The sequence below is a fragment of the Nyctereutes procyonoides genome, unplaced genomic scaffold (assembly GCF_905146905.1).
Source record: "Nyctereutes procyonoides isolate TBG_1078 unplaced genomic scaffold, NYPRO_anot_genome, whole genome shotgun sequence".
Lineage (NCBI taxonomy): Eukaryota > Metazoa > Chordata > Mammalia > Carnivora > Canidae > Nyctereutes > Nyctereutes procyonoides.
In genome coordinates this window covers 6,535,684-6,556,471 of record NW_026575134.1, presented here as the reverse complement: position 1 = coordinate 6,556,471, position 20,788 = coordinate 6,535,684, and the positions used below count along the sequence as shown (strand labels likewise).

The following is a 20,788-nucleotide window of genomic DNA, read 5'->3' as shown; positions in this document are numbered from 1 at the left end:
TTCCCCTGTGCGCTCGGAAGACGATATCACATTCTCATCCTGACTTGGGTCTAAAAGTCCAGCACAGGGCCTGGGCATATTGGAAGAGGTGGCAAATATTCAGTAAGTACCTGGGAAGGTGATGGACTGGCCAGCTGACTGGACGCATCCTCGGCTTGGGAAGAAAAATAAGATGAGCCTTCAGATCAGCAGGAAACATTCATTTGTGGGCCCGCATGTCACAGTGTTTCCACAGTTCCTGTCAGTGGTATCAGTTAAAGATAAGTGAGTGGAACTATTATTCTGATTTGGCGACTCATTACCATAATGTGAAAATAATTTGATCATCTTAGTTGTGACATTTTAAGTTCTCTCCCAAACCTTCGTTCTAGGCTTGGTCTGGTTTAGTTTAACGCAGGCCAGAGGCTGTGTGTGTTTTGTGACCAGTTATCCATGTTCATGTGTAAGAAGTCACGACACTTGAAACGTGTCACAGTTTACAAAACATAAAGAAATCCGGTCATCGGGGGTCCTCGTGCTGCCGGTTGTTCTGGTGTCTCACGGGAACTTTCGGCATTCCTTTCCTGACATTCAAGACAGTTCTTCACAGATTTCTCCAGTTCATTGATTCAGAGCATCAGCCCCCAACAAGCCAAGAAGCAAAAGTTAACTCCCGTCTCTCCATTTTCTGATGCAAAGGTATCAAAATATCCAGCGAACTATTGCCACAGAGAGGCCCGAAGAAGATTCTGGCAACCAAAGTTGTGAGCAGGTGCCAGGAGGAGGCAGTGGAGGAGGTGGGAGCGACTCAGAGGCCGAATCTTCTCAGTCAAGCTTAGGTAAGGGGGGGCGGGGGGCTGAGGCTGTGACCCCTGCCCTGCCCCGGGGTACGGATGGCCTGGGGGGGCTCAGGGTGGAAGGGGAAGAGGCTTGGTGCCCCCAGTGGGAAGCACACTGGAGTTTCCCACCAGGAATGTAAAATTCGCAGTAAGAAACCTCATACTCGTGCATCAAGGCCATTTTTCCAGGGGCCTCATCATTTCTCGTCAAGTGAATGTATTTGTTGGTGGCTTTAAGAATTTTCCACTTATAAATAAAACAGTGCAATGAGGGCAGCCCGGGTGGTTCAGGGGTTTAGCGCCACCTTCGGCCCAGGGTGTGATCCTGGGGTCCCGGGATCGAGTCCCGCATCGGGCTCCCTGCATGGGGCCTGCTTCTCCCTCTGCCTGGGTCTCTGCCTCTCTCTCTGTATGTCTCAAATAAATAAATAAAATCTTAAAAAAAAAAAGGCAATGCAATGAAAATTCACAGTCTACTTCAAAGAGGCTCCATGCGAAGACTAGGAATAATTATTTGTGTGCATTTAGAATAAAATACAAGTGCCCCCGAGGCAGCAACCTGGGAGCAAGGGGTCTCCCGGGGAGCTATGGTTAGCACTGCCCCCTGCACCTGTGCGCCAAACGCTGGCAGCCCGGCATCCGCCAGGGGCCTGCTTTTCACTTCTTTGAATCTGCCTGAGTGCAGCTCAGACGAGAATATTCAAAAGGCACAGAAGACTGGCTTCAGCTCTTCTGCTTGCAACGATGTAAGGGCATCGCAGCGACATCCTGATGTACTTCCTCGGAGGGGGGCGCCGAATGATAGCCCGTCGGAAGGTCGGGCGTGGGGGGAGCAAGCAGGCCTGTGCCTGCAGTTGTGCCAGCTGCCCACCCTCTCCTGCGAGGCACAACAGTGGGCATGGTCGTGCACATACCCAGTCCCACCAGCCACTGGAATTGTGTCCCTTCTCTACATTCTACCAGAGACACTAGCTACGCTGACTGGCTTAGGTATTTCTTTTTTTTTTTTTTTTAAGATTTTATTTATTTATTCATGAGAGACAGAGAGAGAGAGAGAGAGAGAGAGAGGCAGAGACACAGGCAGAGGGAGAAGCAGGCTCCACGCAGGGAGCCCGATGTGGGACTCGATCCCAGGCCTCCAGGATCAGGCCCTGAGCCAAAGGCAGACGCTCAACCCCTGAGCCCCCCAGGGATCCCCTGGTTTAGGTATTTCTAGTTATTAATTTCTCAGAGATGTGATAAAGTGGCCGAGTAATTGAAAGCAGGAGGCAAAAAGGAAGAGAAATTTTCTTTCTGAGTTTGGTATTGGGTCCCTTGGCATTTGCTGGGTAACAAACTGTCCCAAAGTGTGGAAGCTTAAACCTCCAACCCTGCATTTGCCCCCAGGTGGGCAATAGCAGCTGAGCCCCAGCAGGTTCACACACGCCTCCTGAGTCCGCTCTCCAGTCAGCTGTGGGCCAGCTGGCCTGACATGGCCTCGGCTGGGGTGGCTTGGCCTGCTCCCTAGCTTCTCATCATGTACCAGACTAGGCCCAAGCTTGTTCTCGCAGTGGTGGCAGCGTTCTAAGGGACAGTGGGGACGCACAGACTTCTCGAAGCCCTGGCTTGGAATTTGTGCCAAGCCCTGTTACTTGAAGCAAGGCACAAGCTAGCTCAGTTCAACAGGGGGAGAAGCTGCACAGTCTCATGCAGGGGGGTGTGGATGCAAGAAGGTAAGAACTGTGCTCCTTTCTGCAAACAACCATGACTATGCTTAGCAACTCATGAAGAAAAGAAGAAAAAAGCACCTGTAGTAGAAGGGACGAGATGCTCAAGGCCTGGACCTCACTGAAGTCACGCAGGGGCACTCGTAGGAAATAATGACTCTTAACTGGCACACACAGTGATACGACAGCTGGTCCTACACTATGATACCTGATCAGGTCACCGTCGGGGACAGCAGTCGGCTCCAGCTGCCCCGTAGAGGCCAATACACGGGAGGCCGGGGCAGGGGGGTGGTGTAGAGAGAGAAGTACTGTATTTGAAATGACATTTTCCAATGCATTCATTGCTTTGCTTCACTTTTTCCAGATCTGAGGAGAGAAGGGTCACTTTCTCCGGTGAATTCACAAAAAATCACCTTGCTGCTACAGTCCCCAGCGGTGAAGTTCATCACCAACCCTGAATTCTTCACCGTACTACACGCCAACTATGTGAGTGCTCCAGAACACACAGGGAGCCCACCTGGCTGCCATCAAAAACTCAAAACACTCCTTTGCAAAAGTTATTTGATAGATTATAGATGGTAGCATTTTAACTCAGGCAAGATTGAAAACAAAACAAAACAAAGCAAAACAGCTCAATCCACTCTTTTTACTGTCTGTGAGGCCCCCAAAAAGGGGGGAAAAAACTGGATTTGGCAAAGCTATTGCTTCTTCAGGTTTTTTTGGGCTCAAACGTATTAAGAACCGTGAAAGTCATTTAGAAACAAATCCGTGTTTCTATTATTGTTAAAATTTTAAAGGAATAAGATTATGAAGTTGACAGATTCCCTTCAGCCTGAATCATTTTTATAAAATCACCTTCGTTAAAGAAATTTTAATATAGATTTCTCTTAGATAAATATCTAGTTTTCCTTTTAATAAAATTAGTTGTTCAAGTATCATGCTTAAGTTAAATTTAATATGTTTACATATATAATTATTCATCTCTTTTTTTGTATTTTCAAGAAAGCGGTGACATGCTATCACTATATTCATTAATTCTTTCATCGGATGAACATTTTGTGTAGACAGATGCAGATCTAGGTACGGGCGTCACAGAGGCAGTGTGACACCTGAACAGCACAAGCTTCCCAATTTGAGGAGCAACAGACATGTACAGAGACCAGTCTGAAGTGATAGGACAGGGCCCAACCTCAGGGAAGAATGAAAGGCTGTGGAAACACAGGAGATGCGACATAGGAGAGCGTCCCTGAGGAGGTGGCTGCTGAACTGAGTCAGGAAGGTTGCAAGTGGTTGGGAAGAAGCCCCAGAGAGAGGGAGGAAGGACACAGCTGTGAAGGGGTCTGGGATCAGGTCTGTGAGGGTAGGACGCGGTGGGCAAAGGTGGGAAGAAGGGCTGGAGGATAAGTAACGAAACTCAGGGTAAGTCGTGGAAAGGAGCCTAGCTATACTTCAGAAGCAGCAGAACCAACAGCAGTCCTAGGCATTTGCCTCATGGGATCAGGTGTTTGATTAAACATCTTCTCCAGTAGAAGCACAGGAAGACTGAAGGGCGGTAAGGTTAGAGGCTGACCCAACCCACAGGTGAGAGATGATGGAGGCCCCCCCCTGAGGAAGGGGCCAGGCGTATGGAAAGGGGGAGCATGGTGATGGAGGAGGGCAAGAGTGAGGACTCAAGAAAGTCTGAGTCCTTTCCACTTTGGGCACCTGAGTTAGTGGGTGTCTCCATTAGCAGGTGCAATTATTTGTTTAGGCGACAGAGGTGGTGGCCGGGTGCAGGTTATATTTGACAGTCCTCTGGGACATCCATTGTTAGACCCAGAGTGGCTGCTCTGGTGCAGGGCTGAGTCACAAAGGGGGACAAGGATGCCAGATATTGTTGCCCTGAAGCACTGGGCATCAGGTAGCCCCTGGCCAGGAAGAGCCACCGCACCAGCCTGCCCGGCAGCGAGCAGTGTTTGCTTTCACCGCATGCACACCAGCCTTGTGTACTACCATAAGGTCACCATTTGGCACAATTAGAAACTCCTGAAGCATTCTCCCTTTCTTCTCATCCCCAACCCCTCCATACACAAAAGTTGGTGACACACCTCTGAAGTCTAGCCTTCGATCCCCAGGAACCCTAAATGGATCCTCCTTGTTGTAGACATAGAAGAGGAACAAGGGCAGACCGGTGCAGCCCGAGCAGGAAAAGCAGGGGAGAGACAGGAGCAATGCTCCCCGCAGTAGAGGGAGACCCAAGGGAGCCTGGCCTAGCTCTGGGAGGAGGAGGAGGAGGAGGAGGGGAACCTCTGAGATACATCCAGAGGGCGACAGTGCCCAAGGCTGCGGAAATGCCCTAGAGATCACAAATGGGTCCATGTGTGTTGACAGTGCACAATTTTTGAGCGAGATGTCCCCTTCTGAGGCTGCCCCCTCAAGGCCACGAGAAATCACTGTTAGCCATCAGGTTGCATTACATCAAGGCGCTCAAGGCGTACTTCGTCTGTGTTTTTCCTACCCGCCCCCCAACACCCTATCCCAATGGGCCCTGCCCCCCCTCCAGGGTGCCTACCGAGTCTTCACCAGTAGCACCTGCTTAAAGCACATGATCCTGAAGGTCCGGCGGGACGCCCGCAATTTCGAGCGCTACCAGCACAACCGCGACTTGGTGAACTTCATCAACATGTTTGCAGACACGAGGCTGGAATTGCCCCGGGGCTGGGAGATCAAAACGGACCAGCAGGGAAAGGTGAGTGTGACTCCTGTCATCAAAGAGCTCCGTATCAGAAAAAGACCCAGGAGGAAGTGAGGGGGGAGGACAGGAAAGGTGTGTCTCAGAGACAGGCCATCAGCCACCAGGAGGAACAGAGGGGTAACTGCGGGCAGCAGGGCTTCTGTCCTGTGTAGGCTGTGGAGTGTCATCCCTGCCCTCTTGCCCGCTGATGCCAGTAGCAGCCCCACCAACTGGTGATATTGCCACAGATGTCCCCTGGAGGGCAAAATCCTGCCCGGTTGAGAACTGCTGCCTGTGTGCTTGGAACTTGAAAGCAGAGTCTGTTCAATGACCTTTCTATTGTTATGCCTCCTTAGACAGCTGACTCTCAGGGAATGAAATTATCAGTTAAATGGGAATGACATTATTAGATTACTTGTTGTGATTTTCCTAATGAGCCTTCAGTTCTCATTAAAACCACCTGGCAAACGGGCAGGGCATATTGGACCCATGTGATATTCCTGGCTTGCGTTTTGCCTTTGTGTGACCTTAGCCAAAACTGATCTTTCCCAGTGATGCTTTAGAAGCCTAGCTGAGTTCGCTACAGCAAAACTGTTCTTTCTTAATCACCACCAGTCACATCAATGTATTTATAGGACAGGCCAAACCGTTTATTAAAGAAATGTCTCTGTGTAATCTTTTATGATCTGCAGTAAATCCCTCCCTCTTTGAGGGTCAAAGGAATCACGAGTTTTGTCAGTAGACATGTCCCCGTGGGAAACTGCATTACACAGTTCCTGTCCTCTGTCATGGTGAATGTGTGAAGCCACAGTTCCCCAGAGTGGGCTGATAGGGTGTCATTGTCCCCTGGGAACCACAAACTCCTCCCCACAAACCCCTTAGCATGTCTCAGGACCTGGACTCTCTGATGTGAAGAAAGGATGTCCACTAATGCAAGTCTGTTAGTTCAGTAAGTACGTATGACCAGCTCCTGCGCAGTTGGTTGAATTGGAAGAGGGCCTGGGGTGGGCGACATGGTTTATGTAGTAGAAAAGCCACTATAGCCAGGATATGCTCCTAAGGACCTTCTCTTTTACTGGATGTAAAAGGGAATGACAGCGACTTATGCTGTGAGTGCTTGGAGATGTGCGTCACGGTGGGAAATAGAGATGTTAAGCCAGGACAGAAAGTAAAGGAACATCTCATCAGAGCTGGGGTGCACAGGCCTCATCTCAGCAGTCTGTGGTGGCCATATTTATGTTTATTACTTAACCAAGTTGCCAAGAGTCCACCACTATGAATCAATGAACAGAAAGGGTCATTAAGGTTTATTATGCAAATAGCACACTAATGCAAACAACTTGCTTAGCCTCAGATCTTCCAAAGGTCATAACTGCACGCAGCTCTCCCACTAGGATGCAAATAGCCAGAGGCCCAGTGGAATGCCAGGAAAACCCCCACCCAAGCCATCAGCCCTGTTCCTCCAGGGCTCATCACACCAGCAAAGAAGCACAGCAGCTGAGACATGCACCAAGAATTTTAGTTATTTTGAAATGCATATAAGGGAATTTCTGGCAAAACATTTTCCCCTAATTCTGTTAGTGAGATGGTATCATATACAAGAAAGAAGTCCTAAAATGAAGAGGACTTGAGTTTTGCTTTCAGTTATAACACAAACCAGCTGTGTGACGAAATGCATACACACACACACACACACACAAAATGGTCTAATTCCTTATTAATTGAGCGCACACAGACTCAGAGTCGGCAGACAAAATCTCTAAGAAGCATACCAAGTACTGAATTGTTGAGGGAAAGTAGCCTTAAATTAGAAATGTGTTATCACAATCCATAGAGTAGAGAGGAACAGTGGAGGATGGGGGGGAAAGTAGGAGTAGGGGGACGTGTAGGAGCACCGCCCCATCCCATTCTAAACAAGTGACCTGGGGCAAGTCCCTTTACTGCTCTGAGCCCCACTTTGTTCATCATAAAGTAGCACTAATTATTATTACCTTCATGATTTTATAGCCACGTGTAGAGTAAATAAGTGAATGTGGGAATCCATGATAATACAGCAGATTAATAATATCTGGTCTGTAGGAATTATCCATACCAAAAAGAAAAAAAAAATCCCATCAGACTGGCAACTGGGGAAAATACAAAAATACTTCATTGCTAAAGCCCATTGATAATGGAGATAGGTTTAGAAAAACATTCTTGGACTCTATCCTACAGGCTCATCCCTCTGACTTGGAAAGAATGTGCTGTACAGGAGCCTGGAATTTAGGAACACCACTCACTGAAAAATCAGGTGGTGCTAGCTCTCTATGCAAAAGATATCTTCATAGATGGCCAGAGAAGGTTCCAGAATGCCACATTACCTTCTTGTTTCTTACTCTGGCCAATCTACTTCTTGTTTTATTGACACATGCAAGACGACAGCCTTCGTTTTTAGGGTATATGTGGTAGGAATAGAAGGACCAGGGCTAGCTGTTTGATGTCTTTGAATGCATGATCATCCTCACAAAACGTGGCAGGAACAGTGCCCTGAAAGTTGCACCACTTCAGGAGGACCAGAGTAAAGGGCCAAATGGCATCTGACTCATCTGTTGTCTTGAAAGTCTGAGAAAGGAGGTCACAGCCTTCTGCCAGCTTCCGTAGAGATTGACTGTGGACCGCAAGTGGATTCTAGGCCTGAGGGAGGAGGAGGCTTATCATCTGAGAGGGGGTGTGGCTGCAGGTGGTGGGGCAAGTGACATTCTGTCTGTGGCCAGCATAGGGCGGAGCCAACCTCTACTAAGGAATGAACACACAACAGCAAAATAAAAAGGAACCTGTGAAGACCTACCACTACATGAAGGAAACACAACCTTTATCTGAGAAAAAATATATATCTCATAGTATAATTTTCTTCAGAAAACAGAAAAATTTTAAAGGTGCCTGCTTATCATACCCAAAATGGTTTAGGAACATATCACTTCTATTGAACAAGAAGGAGCAGCCAGGAACAGAAAAAAAAGCTGAGAGGAAGCAGATGTAAGAAAATAGACCTGCCATATGATCTGGCAATCCCACTTCTGAATATATATCCAAAAGAATTGAAATCAAAATCTCAGAGATATCTGCATTTCTATGTTCCTTGAAGCATTATTCACAATAACCAGAATATGGAAACAACCTAAATGTCCACTGATAGATGAATGGATAAAGAAAATGTGGTATATAACAAGGGAGGTGGGGAGTGGTTAAATAAGTGATGGGGATTAAGGAGTACACTTGTCATGATGAGCACTGGGTGATGGAGGGGAGTGTCAAATCACTATATTGTCAACCTGAAACTAATATTATACTGTATGTTAATTGGAAATAAAATAAAACCTTTAAAAAGGTATGTTTGTAAACTTATGTGTAGAAGCATATGGTAATAGAGCTGCTCTTAATTTAATGAAACTACACAGTGCATAATGCATCTTTCACATAACATCTTCTTTCATTAAGACATTAGTGTTAAATAGGTGTCAATGAGGATGTGGAGAATAGGGAACCCTCTTGCACTGTTGGTGGAAATGCGAACTGGTGCAGCTACTCTGGAAAACAGTATGGAGTTTCCGCAGAAAGTTAAAAATAGAGTTACCCTACAATCCAGCTATCGCACTACTACTTACCCAAAGAAATACTAAGAAATACAAAGTCAAAGGGACACATGCACCACGATGTTTACAGCAGCAATATCTACAATAGCAAAATTATGGAAACAGCCCAAGTGAATGGATAAAGAAGAGGTGGTACATATATACAATGGAATAATTACCAGCTGTAAAATGGAATGAAATCTTGTCATTGGCAAAGATGTGGACGGAACTAGAGAGTATGCTCAGTGAAATAAGTCTGTCTGAGAAAGACAAATACCATATAATTTCACTCATATATGGAATTTTAGAAACAAACAATCATAGGGGGGGAAAGAAGAAAGACAAACCAAGAAGCAGACTCTTAACTATAAAGAACAAACTGAGGGTGACCAGAGGTGGGTGGGCAGGGGGATGAAGGAAATAGGTGATGGGGATTAAGGAGTACTCTTGGGATGAGCCCCAGGTGATGTATGGAAGTGTTGAATCAGTATATTGTACACCTGAAACTAATATTACAGTGTATCTTAACTGGAATTCAAAAACTTATAAAAAAGAAAATATGATATATACATACAGTGGAACATTATTCAACCTCAAAAATGAAGGAAATTCTGACACGCTAAGGTATGCATGAACCTGGAGGACATTATGCTTGGTGAAATTAGCCAGTCCCAGAGGGAAGACAGTGTGTAATTCCCCTGACATGAAGTATGTGAAATAGCTTCAGAGTCACAAAGCAGAATGGTGGTTGCCAGGAGCTGGGGCAAGAGGAAATGGGGAGTTTAGGTTCAGTGGGTGTTTCGGTTACACAAGATGAGTAAGCTCCAGAGACCTGCAGCATATGTTAACAATGCTGTTTCATACCAGGTGCTTAGTACTACAGTTAAAATTTTGTTAGGGAGTAAGTCTCATGTTACATGTTCTTACTACAATTAAAAAAAAAAGTGGGCTGAAAATAACGTTTTAAGATTGCAAGGAAAAACAAAATGTAATGGCATTGGAATAAAACAGAGCAGAACTGATGCTATTTAAAATCAAATCACTTCCCTAAAAACTACAGAACACTTCTGAAAGAAATTGAGGAAGACACAAAGAGATGGAAAAATATTCCATGCTCATGGATTGGAAGAGTTAATATTGTGAAAATGTCAATGTTCCCAGGGCAATTTACACGTTTAATGCAATCCCTATCAAAATACCATGGACTTTCTTCAGAGAGTTGGAACAAACCATCTTAAGATTTATGTGGAATCAGAAAAGACCCTGAATAGCCAGGGGAATATTAAAAAAGAAAAGCATAACTGGGGGCATCACGATGCCAGATTTCAGGTTGTACTATAAAGCTGTGGTCATCAAGACAGTGTGGTACTGACACAAAAACAGACACATAGATCAATGGAACAGAATAGAGAATCCAGAAGTGGACCCTGAACTTTATGGTCAACTAATATTCGACAAAGCAAGATAGATCATCCACTGGAAAAAAAGACAGTCTCTTCAATAAATGGTGCTGGGAAAATTGGACAGCTACGTGCAGAAGAATGAAACTAGACCACTCTCTTACACCAGACACAAAGATAAACTCAAAATGGATCAAAGATCTAAATGTGAGACAAGAATCCATCCAAATCCTAGAGGAGAACACAGGCAACACCCTTTTTGAACTCGGCCACAGTAACTTCTTGCAAGATACATCCATGAAGGCAAGAGAAACAAAAGCAAAAATGACTTATTGGGACTTCATCAAGAGAAGAAGCTTCTGCACAGCAAAAGAAACAGTTAATAAAACTAAAAGCCTACAGAATGGGAGAAGATATTTGCAAATGATGTATCAGATAAAGGGCTAGTATCCAAGATCTATAAAGAACTGATTAAACTCAACAGCAAAGAAACAAACAATCCAATCATTAAATGGGCAAAAGACATGAACAGAAATCTCACAGAGGAAGACATAGACATGGCCAACAAGCACATGAGAAAATGCTCCGCATCACTGGCCATCAGGGAAATACAAATCAAAACACCATGAGATCCCACCTCACCCCAGTGAGAATGGGGAAAATTAACAAGGCAGGAAACCACAAATGTTGGAGAGGATGCAGAGAAAGGGGAACGAACCCTCTTGCGCTGTTGGTGGGAATGTGAACTGGTGCAGCCACTCTGGAAAACTGTGGAGGTTCCTCAAAGAGATAAAAATAGATCTGCCCTACGACCCAGCAATTGCACTGCTGGGGATTTACCCCAAAGATACAGATGCAGTGAAACGCTGGGACACCTGCACCCCAATGTTTATAGCAGCAATGTCCACAATAGCCAAACTGTGGAAGGAGCCTCGGTGTCCATTGAAAGATGATGGATAAAGAAGATGTGGTCTATGTATACAGTGGAATATTACTCAGCCATTAAAAACGACAAATACCCACCATTTGCTTCGATGTGGAGGGACCTGGAGGATATTATGCTGAGTGAAATAAGTCAATCAGAGAAGGACAAACATTATATGGTCCATTCATTTGGGGAATATAAAAAATAGTGAAAGGGAATAAAGGGGAAAGGAGAAAAAATGAGTGGGTAATATCAGGGAGGAAGACAGAACATGAGAGACTCCTAACTCTGGGAAATGAACGAGGGGTGGTGGAAGGGGAGGTGGGCGGGAGGTGGGGGTGACTGGGTGACGGGCACTGACGGGGGCACTTGATGGGATGAGCACTGGGTGTTATTCTATATGTTGGCAAATTGAACTCCAATAAAAAGAAATTTTTTTAAAAAAAGGAAAAAAAATTAAATCACTGAAATGGACCAGGGAAATAACTCCCAAAGTGAGGAAAGGATGCAAATGATAAGGAATAAGGTTAAAAAATAAAGAAAGGAAGGAAAGAAAAACCAAAAAGAACATATCTTACTTTCTCGGCCAGGCCTATCCAATTTAATACCAAAAACACTGACGGTCCCCAGCCTTTGTGATCCACCATATAAATTATATATTTGTTAGATTTGCTGTTTCATCTGTTTGTCCTAACAGAATCTTAAGCTCCTTGAGAGCAGGGATCTTTGCTCATTGATGAAACTCCAAGGGCTTAGAATATTTCTGGGATATAATTAGCACTCAATTAAAATCGCTCTTGGATGAATGACTTATAGACGTTCCTAAGGAAGAAACCAGAGTAATAGGTATAACAGTAAAAATTAAATTCTACATATAAAAACTAAATCAAATTACTAATTAAATATTGAAGATAAAATTTTGAGCTCTAAAATAAATTGTTCAGATAGGCAGGTTAATTGTGCTCACTGAGTTATAGTAAAGTTAATTAAAATTCTGTATCTACACATATTCTGGAATGTCTTTAAATGGGAATTTAAAAAATCTTATCAATATATAGCCATGGTAATATGAAAGTTACCTTAAAAAGAATAAAAATCAGGCAAGCTTAAAATTTTCCATCCATAAAACTCAACTATAGAAATCTACAGAGCAAAGAGTACAGGTTATTGATGAGAAAAAGTTGCAGCCACAAAATTCTATATCCAAACAAACTGATGTCATCCAAATGTGAAGATACTAGAAAAACAACCTACGTGCAAGATTTCAGAGCTCACTGGACTCTTTTCCTGTCCAAAGAAAACACCAGAAGCCATTCTCCAAATGGCTCACAAATGAAGCAGAAGAGGAAATCAATAATGGGGAGATCATAGTGTAAGAGGACTATGGCGGTGAATATTTAAATCAAATACATGAATATAAATGTAAATAATTGTTAAAATGCTTGAAAATATTTTGGAAAGGAGTAAAATATGATAAAATGGAATAATTGTATAAGAACTATTTGAATCATATTCCTAACCTAGAATAAAATAGACAAAGAAGAGAAAGAAGGCCAATGAACAGAGCAAGGAAAGTTGTGCTAAGTTCATGGTTGAGTATAAAAGGAGTCCAATTGGATAATTTGAAAAACAAGGGCTAAATATAGTTATTTGATCAACTTAAAAGGCAACTATTTGTATCACTGAAAGCAAGATTTTTGTTTTGAACATCTACAAAAATAAAATCAAGCAAAACACAATTTACATAGCAAAACACTCAAAAAATCCACCAGGAAGCTAAGAAATTAGAAATAATAAAAACAAAATAACAAACGTACAGCCAAGCTAAATAGTCATAATGGTAGGTGGAAATATGATAAACCTACAAATGAAAAAAAACCACTTTCAGGTTTGGTAACAAAACAGATCCAACTTATTAAAAGATATACTCAAATAATTCAGAGAGTTTAAAAAATAAAAGAATAAATATTAATAGAATGTGAAAACTGTAACAAGAAAATCAATGGTGGTATATTAATATCATAGGAAGAAGAGTTCAAAATCAGAACCATTAAATGGAGTCAAAGTAAGATTTTATATAAATCAAAAGCACAACTAAAATAAAGATACAATAATCATATATCCTATGAGCCAAATCACATCATATTATATAAGAAAACTAAAAAAGAAATACAAAAGGGATGAAATAAATGCACTGCAGGAAAATGAGTCTTGTATCAGTTTGATAGGGAGACAAAAGTCAGGATTTAAATAATGTAATTTTGTATTAGTGGAATATATATTCTTTGTTTAAAATAGACCTTACATAGACCTTAAGTACATACAATTTCTATTTGTCAATTATACCTCAATAAGAGTGGAAAAAAATAGAGGTTACATGAATGGATAAACAAAATGTGGTATTAGCCATACAATGAAAGATTATGCATCATTAAGAGGCAATGAAATTCTGACACATGTACAGCATGAATGGACCTTGAAACAAGTCAGAAACAAAAGGACAAATATTTGATCTCACATGAGTTATCTAAAAATAGTCAAACTCATAAACAGAAAGGGACTGGGGGAAGGAGGGAATGAGGAGTTGGTGTTGAATATGTACAGAGTTTCAGTTTGGGAAGATGAAAAATTTCAGGAGATGAATAGTGATGGTTGTGTGATAATGAGAATGTACTTAATGCCACTAAGCTACACTTAAAAATGATTAAATGGCAAAATTTGTTTACCACAATTTTTTAAGGAATAAAAACAGTTTACAACTTCTTTATGAGATCCTTAGAGCTTTTTCTTTTTAAATGATAACATTTTGTAACACAAAGAAAACAGAAAAGCGTAAAATATTTGTGTTGCATGCCATGGCCATAAGTTATAGACTGTATATATTTTTTTAAGATTTTAATTATTTGAGAAAGAGTGAGCGAGAAAGAGAGAGAGCACAAGCCAGGAGAGAGGCAGAGGGAGAGGCAGACTGCCCACTGAGCAAGGAGCCCACCCTATGCCCCTGTTTGATCCCAAAATCATGGGATCCTGAGGTGAGCCAAAGGCAGACATCTAACTGACTGAGGCACCCAGGCGTCCCTAGAGTTACATTTTAAACAACGGATTTAAAATCAGTCAGAAAAAGACATTGTATGATTTCACTCATATGTGGAATTTAAGAAATGAAGCAGATGAACATCGGAGAAGAAAAAGAGAGACAAACCATAAAACAGACTTGTAATGATAGAGAACAAACTGGAGGTTGATGGAGGGAAGTTGTGGGGGTGGGCTAACTGGGTGATGGGGATTAAGGAGGGCACTTGTGATGAGCACGGGGTGTTGTATGTAAGTGATGAATCCTTGAATTCTACTCCTGAACTTAATATCGCACTGTATGTTAACTAACTGGAATTTAAATAAAAACATAAAATAACAATTAAAATAAACAACAAATTTAAACACAACGAATCAACCATCAACACAACCATCAAAAACAATTTGCCAAATGGAGATTCAAAATGATGTTTTTCATAACTATTGGGTTTTTTTTTTAAGATTTTATTTACTTGAGAGAGAGTGAGAAAGAGAGAGAGCATGAGTGGGGTGGAAGGGCAGGGGGAAAGAGAGAAGCAGACTCCCTGATGAGCAGGGAGACAGACGGGGGGGGCTCAATCCCAGGACACTGGGATTGTGACCTGAGTCCAAGGCAGACGCTTAACCAACTAAACCACACAAGCGCCCCAACTATTGGGTTTTATTTTTTTTAAACTATTGGGTTTTAAATAAAACTAAGACCTAGAAACTACTGAGAAATTATTGAAAATGCATGTGACTGATACTTAATAAAACATGTGATATAGAAAGACTGTACTCAAAGGATTAGCACATTGGTTTTTATTATGAAATGATATTAAAATATAAATATAATTTTAATATTATAATTAAATTTATATTTAATTATATTAAATATATTTATTTATTTTTATAATTAAATTTATAATTTTAATTATATTTAATATAAATATAATTTTAATATTAAAATATTAAAAATATAACCTTTCAAATTAATAACTTAGAGAAGGTTAAAAAGCAACAATAACTGAAGCAAATCCTATTTCAAACTTTATTTGAAAATAAAAATTCAAGTGTGTGAATGGGAAAACAACATAAGAAATAAGTGTGACCCTTCTTTTAGAAGAGAAATAAATCAATCTAAATAAAATAGTAAATAAAACCAAGAAATGAGTGATAAGAGATGCAGAGACATTTTAAAAAGAAAATGCATATATATATACCTATATATGCATAATATATAAATAAGTAAAAGAAGAAAATCTATACTTCTCCTTCTCCTCCACACTGGCTCATGCTCTTTTGCTCTCTCTCTCTCTCTCTCAAATTTTTTAATAGATTTAAAAAAACAAACCTTGAAAATGTAAAATGGGTACCTGTGTGGCTCAGCATGGAGCCTGCTGCTCCCTCTGCCTGTGTCTCTGTCTCTCTCTGTGTCTCTCATGAATAAATAATAAAATCTTCTTAAAAAAAGAAATCTAAAAGAAATGTGTAATTTGAAAGTATGTGTGATTTAAAGATTGACTTGAGAAATATAACAAGTTAAGTGGACTTATGGAATAATTTGGAAAATGTAACAATGAATTACTTACCCAGGCCCAGGTATCTTTATGATCTACTCCAGAAGGTAGGAAAAAAAGAAACATCATAGGTCATTTTTTTGAAGTAATCATATCTTTGCTCATGAAACCAGACAAAAAGAAAAATCATTGGCACAAATTTCAGTAAATTCTCACCATGGAGTATTACTCAGCAGTAAAGAAAGAACAAACTACTTGTTCAATACCTTAGGTGAAGCTGAAGGGAATTGTGCTGAGTGCAAAAAAAAAAAAAATCCTAAACAGTCACATAGTGTGTGATTTCATTTATAGAATATTCTGGAAGTGAGAGAACCATTCAATATCTTGACTGTGGTGGTGGATACGTGAACCTACACAGGTGATAAAGTTTCATGAAACTAAACACACACACACATACATACAGATAAATGCAAGTTAAAGTAGAGAAATCTGATTAAAAAAAAAAAAAAAAGGAACTGGGACACCTGGGTGGCTCAGTGGTTGAGCCTCTGCCTTAGGCTCAGGTGGTGATCCCCAGGGTCCTGGGATCGAGCCCCACGTCGGGCTCCCTGCATGGAGCCTGCTTCTCCCTCTGCCTGTGTCTCTGCCTCTCTCTGTGTGTCTCTCATGAATAAATAAAACCTTAAGAAAACAGAATAAAAATATAAATAACTGTAGACAAAACTCACCTGACTTCCAAAAAGTTCATATTAAAAAGTAAAGTTGAGGGTTGTCTGGGTGGCTCAGTCAGTTAAGCCTCTGACTCTTGATTACGGTTTAGTTCATGATCTTAGGGTCATGAAATCAACTCTGGCATGTCCTCCAAGCTGGGTATGAAGCCTGCTTAAAAGTCTCTCTCTCTCTCCCTCTCCTTCTGCCCCTTCCATCCCTCCCCCTACTCATGCACACACCTCTCTCGAAAAAAAAAATAAAATAAAATGTGAAGTTTAATTAGACACTATATTAAAAAAAAATGATCCACCGCAATTAAATAGGTTTTCTCCCAAAGATGTGAGGCTCCTTCACTACTAGTAAATCTATCACCTGTAGTCTAGTAGCCAGTAATTTATAGGAGAAATTTTAGTTGAGCACTCTAAGAAATGTTCTAAAAATGCCATAAAAGTACATAATAAAAATAAAGTACACATTTATATTTTAAAAATAAAACATAGTTTTAGTAAACTAGGGATGTAAATATGTTTTCACGACATTATAAAGTCTCCTTTAACATAATGAATGAACCATATCCTCTTTTACAATGGAGCCCATTGAAATCAAGACAATTGCAGCTGCCATTTCTTCTTTACTATTGTTCTAGAAGTTCTCACCAATATTGCAAGAAAAGAAATATTTTTTAAAAAGGGCCTTTATAAAGGAGACAAAATTATCATTATTTGCAAATTAAAATCAAAGAAGATATTCCTAAAGGTGTCCTTTATTTGATAGAAGCACTTAATACTATGAGCAGACACTAACTGAATAAATATTGTAATTATGCCTTTCCTGGGTACTAGGGATGACGTGTTACAAACATTACAGGAAAAGCAGCACTCAGAATAGCAACAGACTCTACTAAATATCTACAGACTCCCTTAACCAAAAATATGTCTTTCAAAGACAACTACAAAATTTTACTGAGAAAAAAGGTCTTGCATAGACATTTTATGTTCAGAAATGGGAAAGGATACATTGATTATTATAAAGAATGAATTCTCTCCAAATCATCTGTAGTCTTAAGGTGACTATAAGCAAAATCCTAACAGAATTTTGGAACTTAATAAAATTTAGATCAGTTCATCTGGAAAAACAAGCAGGCATAGGTACTTTAAAAAAAATCTTGAAAAGATAAATAATGAGAGGAAACTTGTCCTACAGATATTAATAATTAGAACAGTGAAAATCCCACAGATCAATGGAACAAATAAAATAGTCCTGAAACAGTGGTATTCATAGGAATCTATATGTACTAAAATAACAGGGAATGGATGTTATAGAAAATTAGACTCTTGGAGAAAAATATCTAATTACAACTTCAAATTCATACCAAAATAAGTTTCAGAAAATATTCAACAAAAATACAGCTAGAAAAATATAATTAAGCATTGAACCCACTTCTAGATAGAAATGGAGAGATTTGAATACTGAAGAATATATATAATTCTGTGTAGTGAAACAAAAAATCAAAAGCAATTAGATGGCAGAGGAGTAACTAAACGCACGTATAAGTAATTAAGAAAACCTTAACATTCCAACAACAACAAAAAGGGAACAAAGTCAACAATAAGCCAATAAAGAAACTGACCAATAAACCTGTGAGAAAATGTTTGGCTTCCCCTGTAAGCGATAGTTCAGCAGCATTTACCACTCAACATTTTTAGATCTTTCAAATACTTAACATTTATAAAGTCCATGACAAGCATTCATGAACTTATGGAAAAAGGATAAATGCGTACATCACTCATGAAGGTAATTCCTTAATATGGATCAATAAAATTTTTCTAACTTTTAGCCTAGTGATTAACTCAACTTTCAGAAATTTATACTGAAGGATTGCCACATATGCACAAATGTAAGAGACTTATTTAACTTCAATTTATAAACTTGCAGGCATATAGCTGAATAATAAAAAGGTACCTTCAAATGTTGAATTTAGTGATACTTGTGTGTTTAAAAATCTCCTGTTATTGGGCAACCCTGTCAGAACCCCTCTCATGTCTGAGAGCTTTCTCTGTATCTTTACTTAATAAACTTCTATCCCTTTACTCACTAAATAAATAAATAAATAAATAAATAAATAAATAAATAAATAAGCAAATAAATAAAATAAGGTCTCATATTATATAAACATGTTGATAAATTTATAAACTTGTAGGCATATAGTTGAATAATAAGGATTCAAGGATTGAACCTCCTATGTCCTATGGGGCTATCTTTTGGTCTCCATAATGAAACCACTTCCTATATGGCTTTTTATGGACTTGTTAACAAGAATATCTAATACTTAAAATTATAAATTCATACCTCCCAAGGATAATTTTCAAGTCTGTATTTGACTTTGACTACTTCTGTCAGGTGGCATCTGAATGTGTCTAAAATGAGCATTGATTGAGGTCTTTAAGAGGAAGTCACCTTCAACACACATTACATTTTGTTCAAGACAGTATTTGAAAGATTGTTTAGTAATACAAAAGATTTATTTTTTTGAAAAGGTACTAATTTTCTTTTTTATGAGAAGTAATTTTAAAGAAAAACTTTTGTCATATATTGGAACATGTACAGTAATCAGACATGCTGCAAAGACTTATGAACAAGAATGTTAGTTGAAGGATTACTTTTTTTAAAGATTTTATTTACTTATTCATGAGAGGCAGAGACACAGGCAGAGGGAGAAGCAAGCTCCATGCAGGAAGCCCAAGGCGGGACTCGATCCCAGGACCCCGGGATCATGACCTGAGCCAAAGGCAGGCACTCAGCAACTGAACCTCCCAGGTGCTCTTGAAGCATTATTTTTAAAAGAGTAAAAAAATAAAATGTCCAACGATAGAGGGTAATGAAATTATTATGCATCCATGAGGCTGAATGCCATGTTATTCTGTGTTACAAGAATGTCTAATAACTTAGGGAAATGCTCAAAAAATAATAAGTGAAAAAAGTCTATCAAAATTATAGGTGCCAATGTGGGGGAAATATGTAGATATTTGTATATTTGCATAAGAAAAGAAAAAACTGGGGAGAAAAAGTCACCAAAATATTTGGGTGATTACTCTTAGATTGTGATATTTGGGATAATTTTGGTTTTCCTCTTAGGTTTTTATCCTTTTAATGTTTCTTTGCAGTGAGACTGTGCTAATTCTATAATCAAAATGAGAGTGCTTATTTTAAAAATAAAATGCTCTGCAAATTATTACTAGTGTTCTTTTAATATAGCAAAGGCTCTATTTCTCTGGTTTTCCATGGTAAATAAGAGCTTATGATCATGACTCTATAGCTCTACAGTGTGACGTGTTTATCAACGACTGATATTGTTTCATTCACCTACTGAGCAAACGGATGCACAGTGCCCCAGTCTTCCATCTAGTTTTGAGTAGATAAAAAGGAGGGGCGGGATAAACACGAAGACAGCCCTGTAGCGTTCCCTTTACATGACTGACCTCGTTCTGGATCATTCTCATGCAGTGTGCTTTTTAACTGGTCTGTCTACAGTCTTTTTTCGTGGACCACAACAGTCGAGCTACCACTTTCATTGACCCCCGAATCCCTCTTCAGAACGGTCGTCTTCCCAATCACCTGACTCACCGACAGCACCTCCAGAGGCTCCGGAGCTACAGCGCTGGAGAGGTAAGACCCTCCAGTCCCCCTGCCATGTTCACAGTCCCACAGTCCCCTCCTGTGGTGGAGCCAGAATTATTTTAGTGGCTGGGATCTAGAATTGCCTGCTTCTCCAAGGGCCCTGCCTTATCCACACTGCTCTTTAGAAGAAGGAGGACTCAGGGACACCCAGTGAACTCCCTAGGCCCATCTTCAAATTGCCTTGACCTTCCCTTTTGTCCCAACAATCACCACTACTAAAAATCTGTCTAGCTCAAAGGAGATTGAAATTGTGGTGTCAGGAGATCCGTACACTAGGGCTGGAGCTGGGCTTCCTTAGGCCTGCCAGTCATGTGTGAGTTCTTGAAAGATCATACAGGGTATGACTGACATCAAACTGGCTCTTCATGGATCCTAGAGGAGACATCAATACCATATACATGGACTAAAAACTGGGGGAAATCGCCTGGAGACATGAACACTTTCTTCCCATCCTACCACCTGCTCTTTCCTGGTTTATCTGTTTTCTCTGCCTGTGGTTTCCTTCTGCTGAATCATGAAAAGCTGCCATCCTTCTTAAACACCATGTGCATTGCCTTTCTGAACTACTATCTCTTTATCCTACACCCTTTTCTGGCCTCCTTTCTCAAACCCAAACTCAAAAGTAGCTCTTTTCCTCTTCTAGTTGGTTCCCAGC

At 40.5% G+C, this 20,788-nt stretch overlaps 1 protein-coding gene across 1 annotated transcript in view; it reads left to right on the top strand.

The window, feature by feature from the left end:
• The window catches only part of HECW1 (HECT, C2 and WW domain containing E3 ubiquitin protein ligase 1), a 434,806-nt gene that overhangs the window by 344,369 nt on the left and 69,649 nt on the right, over nucleotides 1–20,788 (top strand). The window contains exons 13-16 of the mRNA XM_055301338.1: nucleotides 679–818; nucleotides 2,889–3,010; nucleotides 5,067–5,252; nucleotides 19,987–20,121. Coding sequence (XP_055157313.1) covers nucleotides 679–818; nucleotides 2,889–3,010; nucleotides 5,067–5,252; nucleotides 19,987–20,121 — 583 coding nt within the window. The remainder of the gene's footprint in view (nucleotides 1–678; nucleotides 819–2,888; nucleotides 3,011–5,066; nucleotides 5,253–19,986; nucleotides 20,122–20,788) is intronic.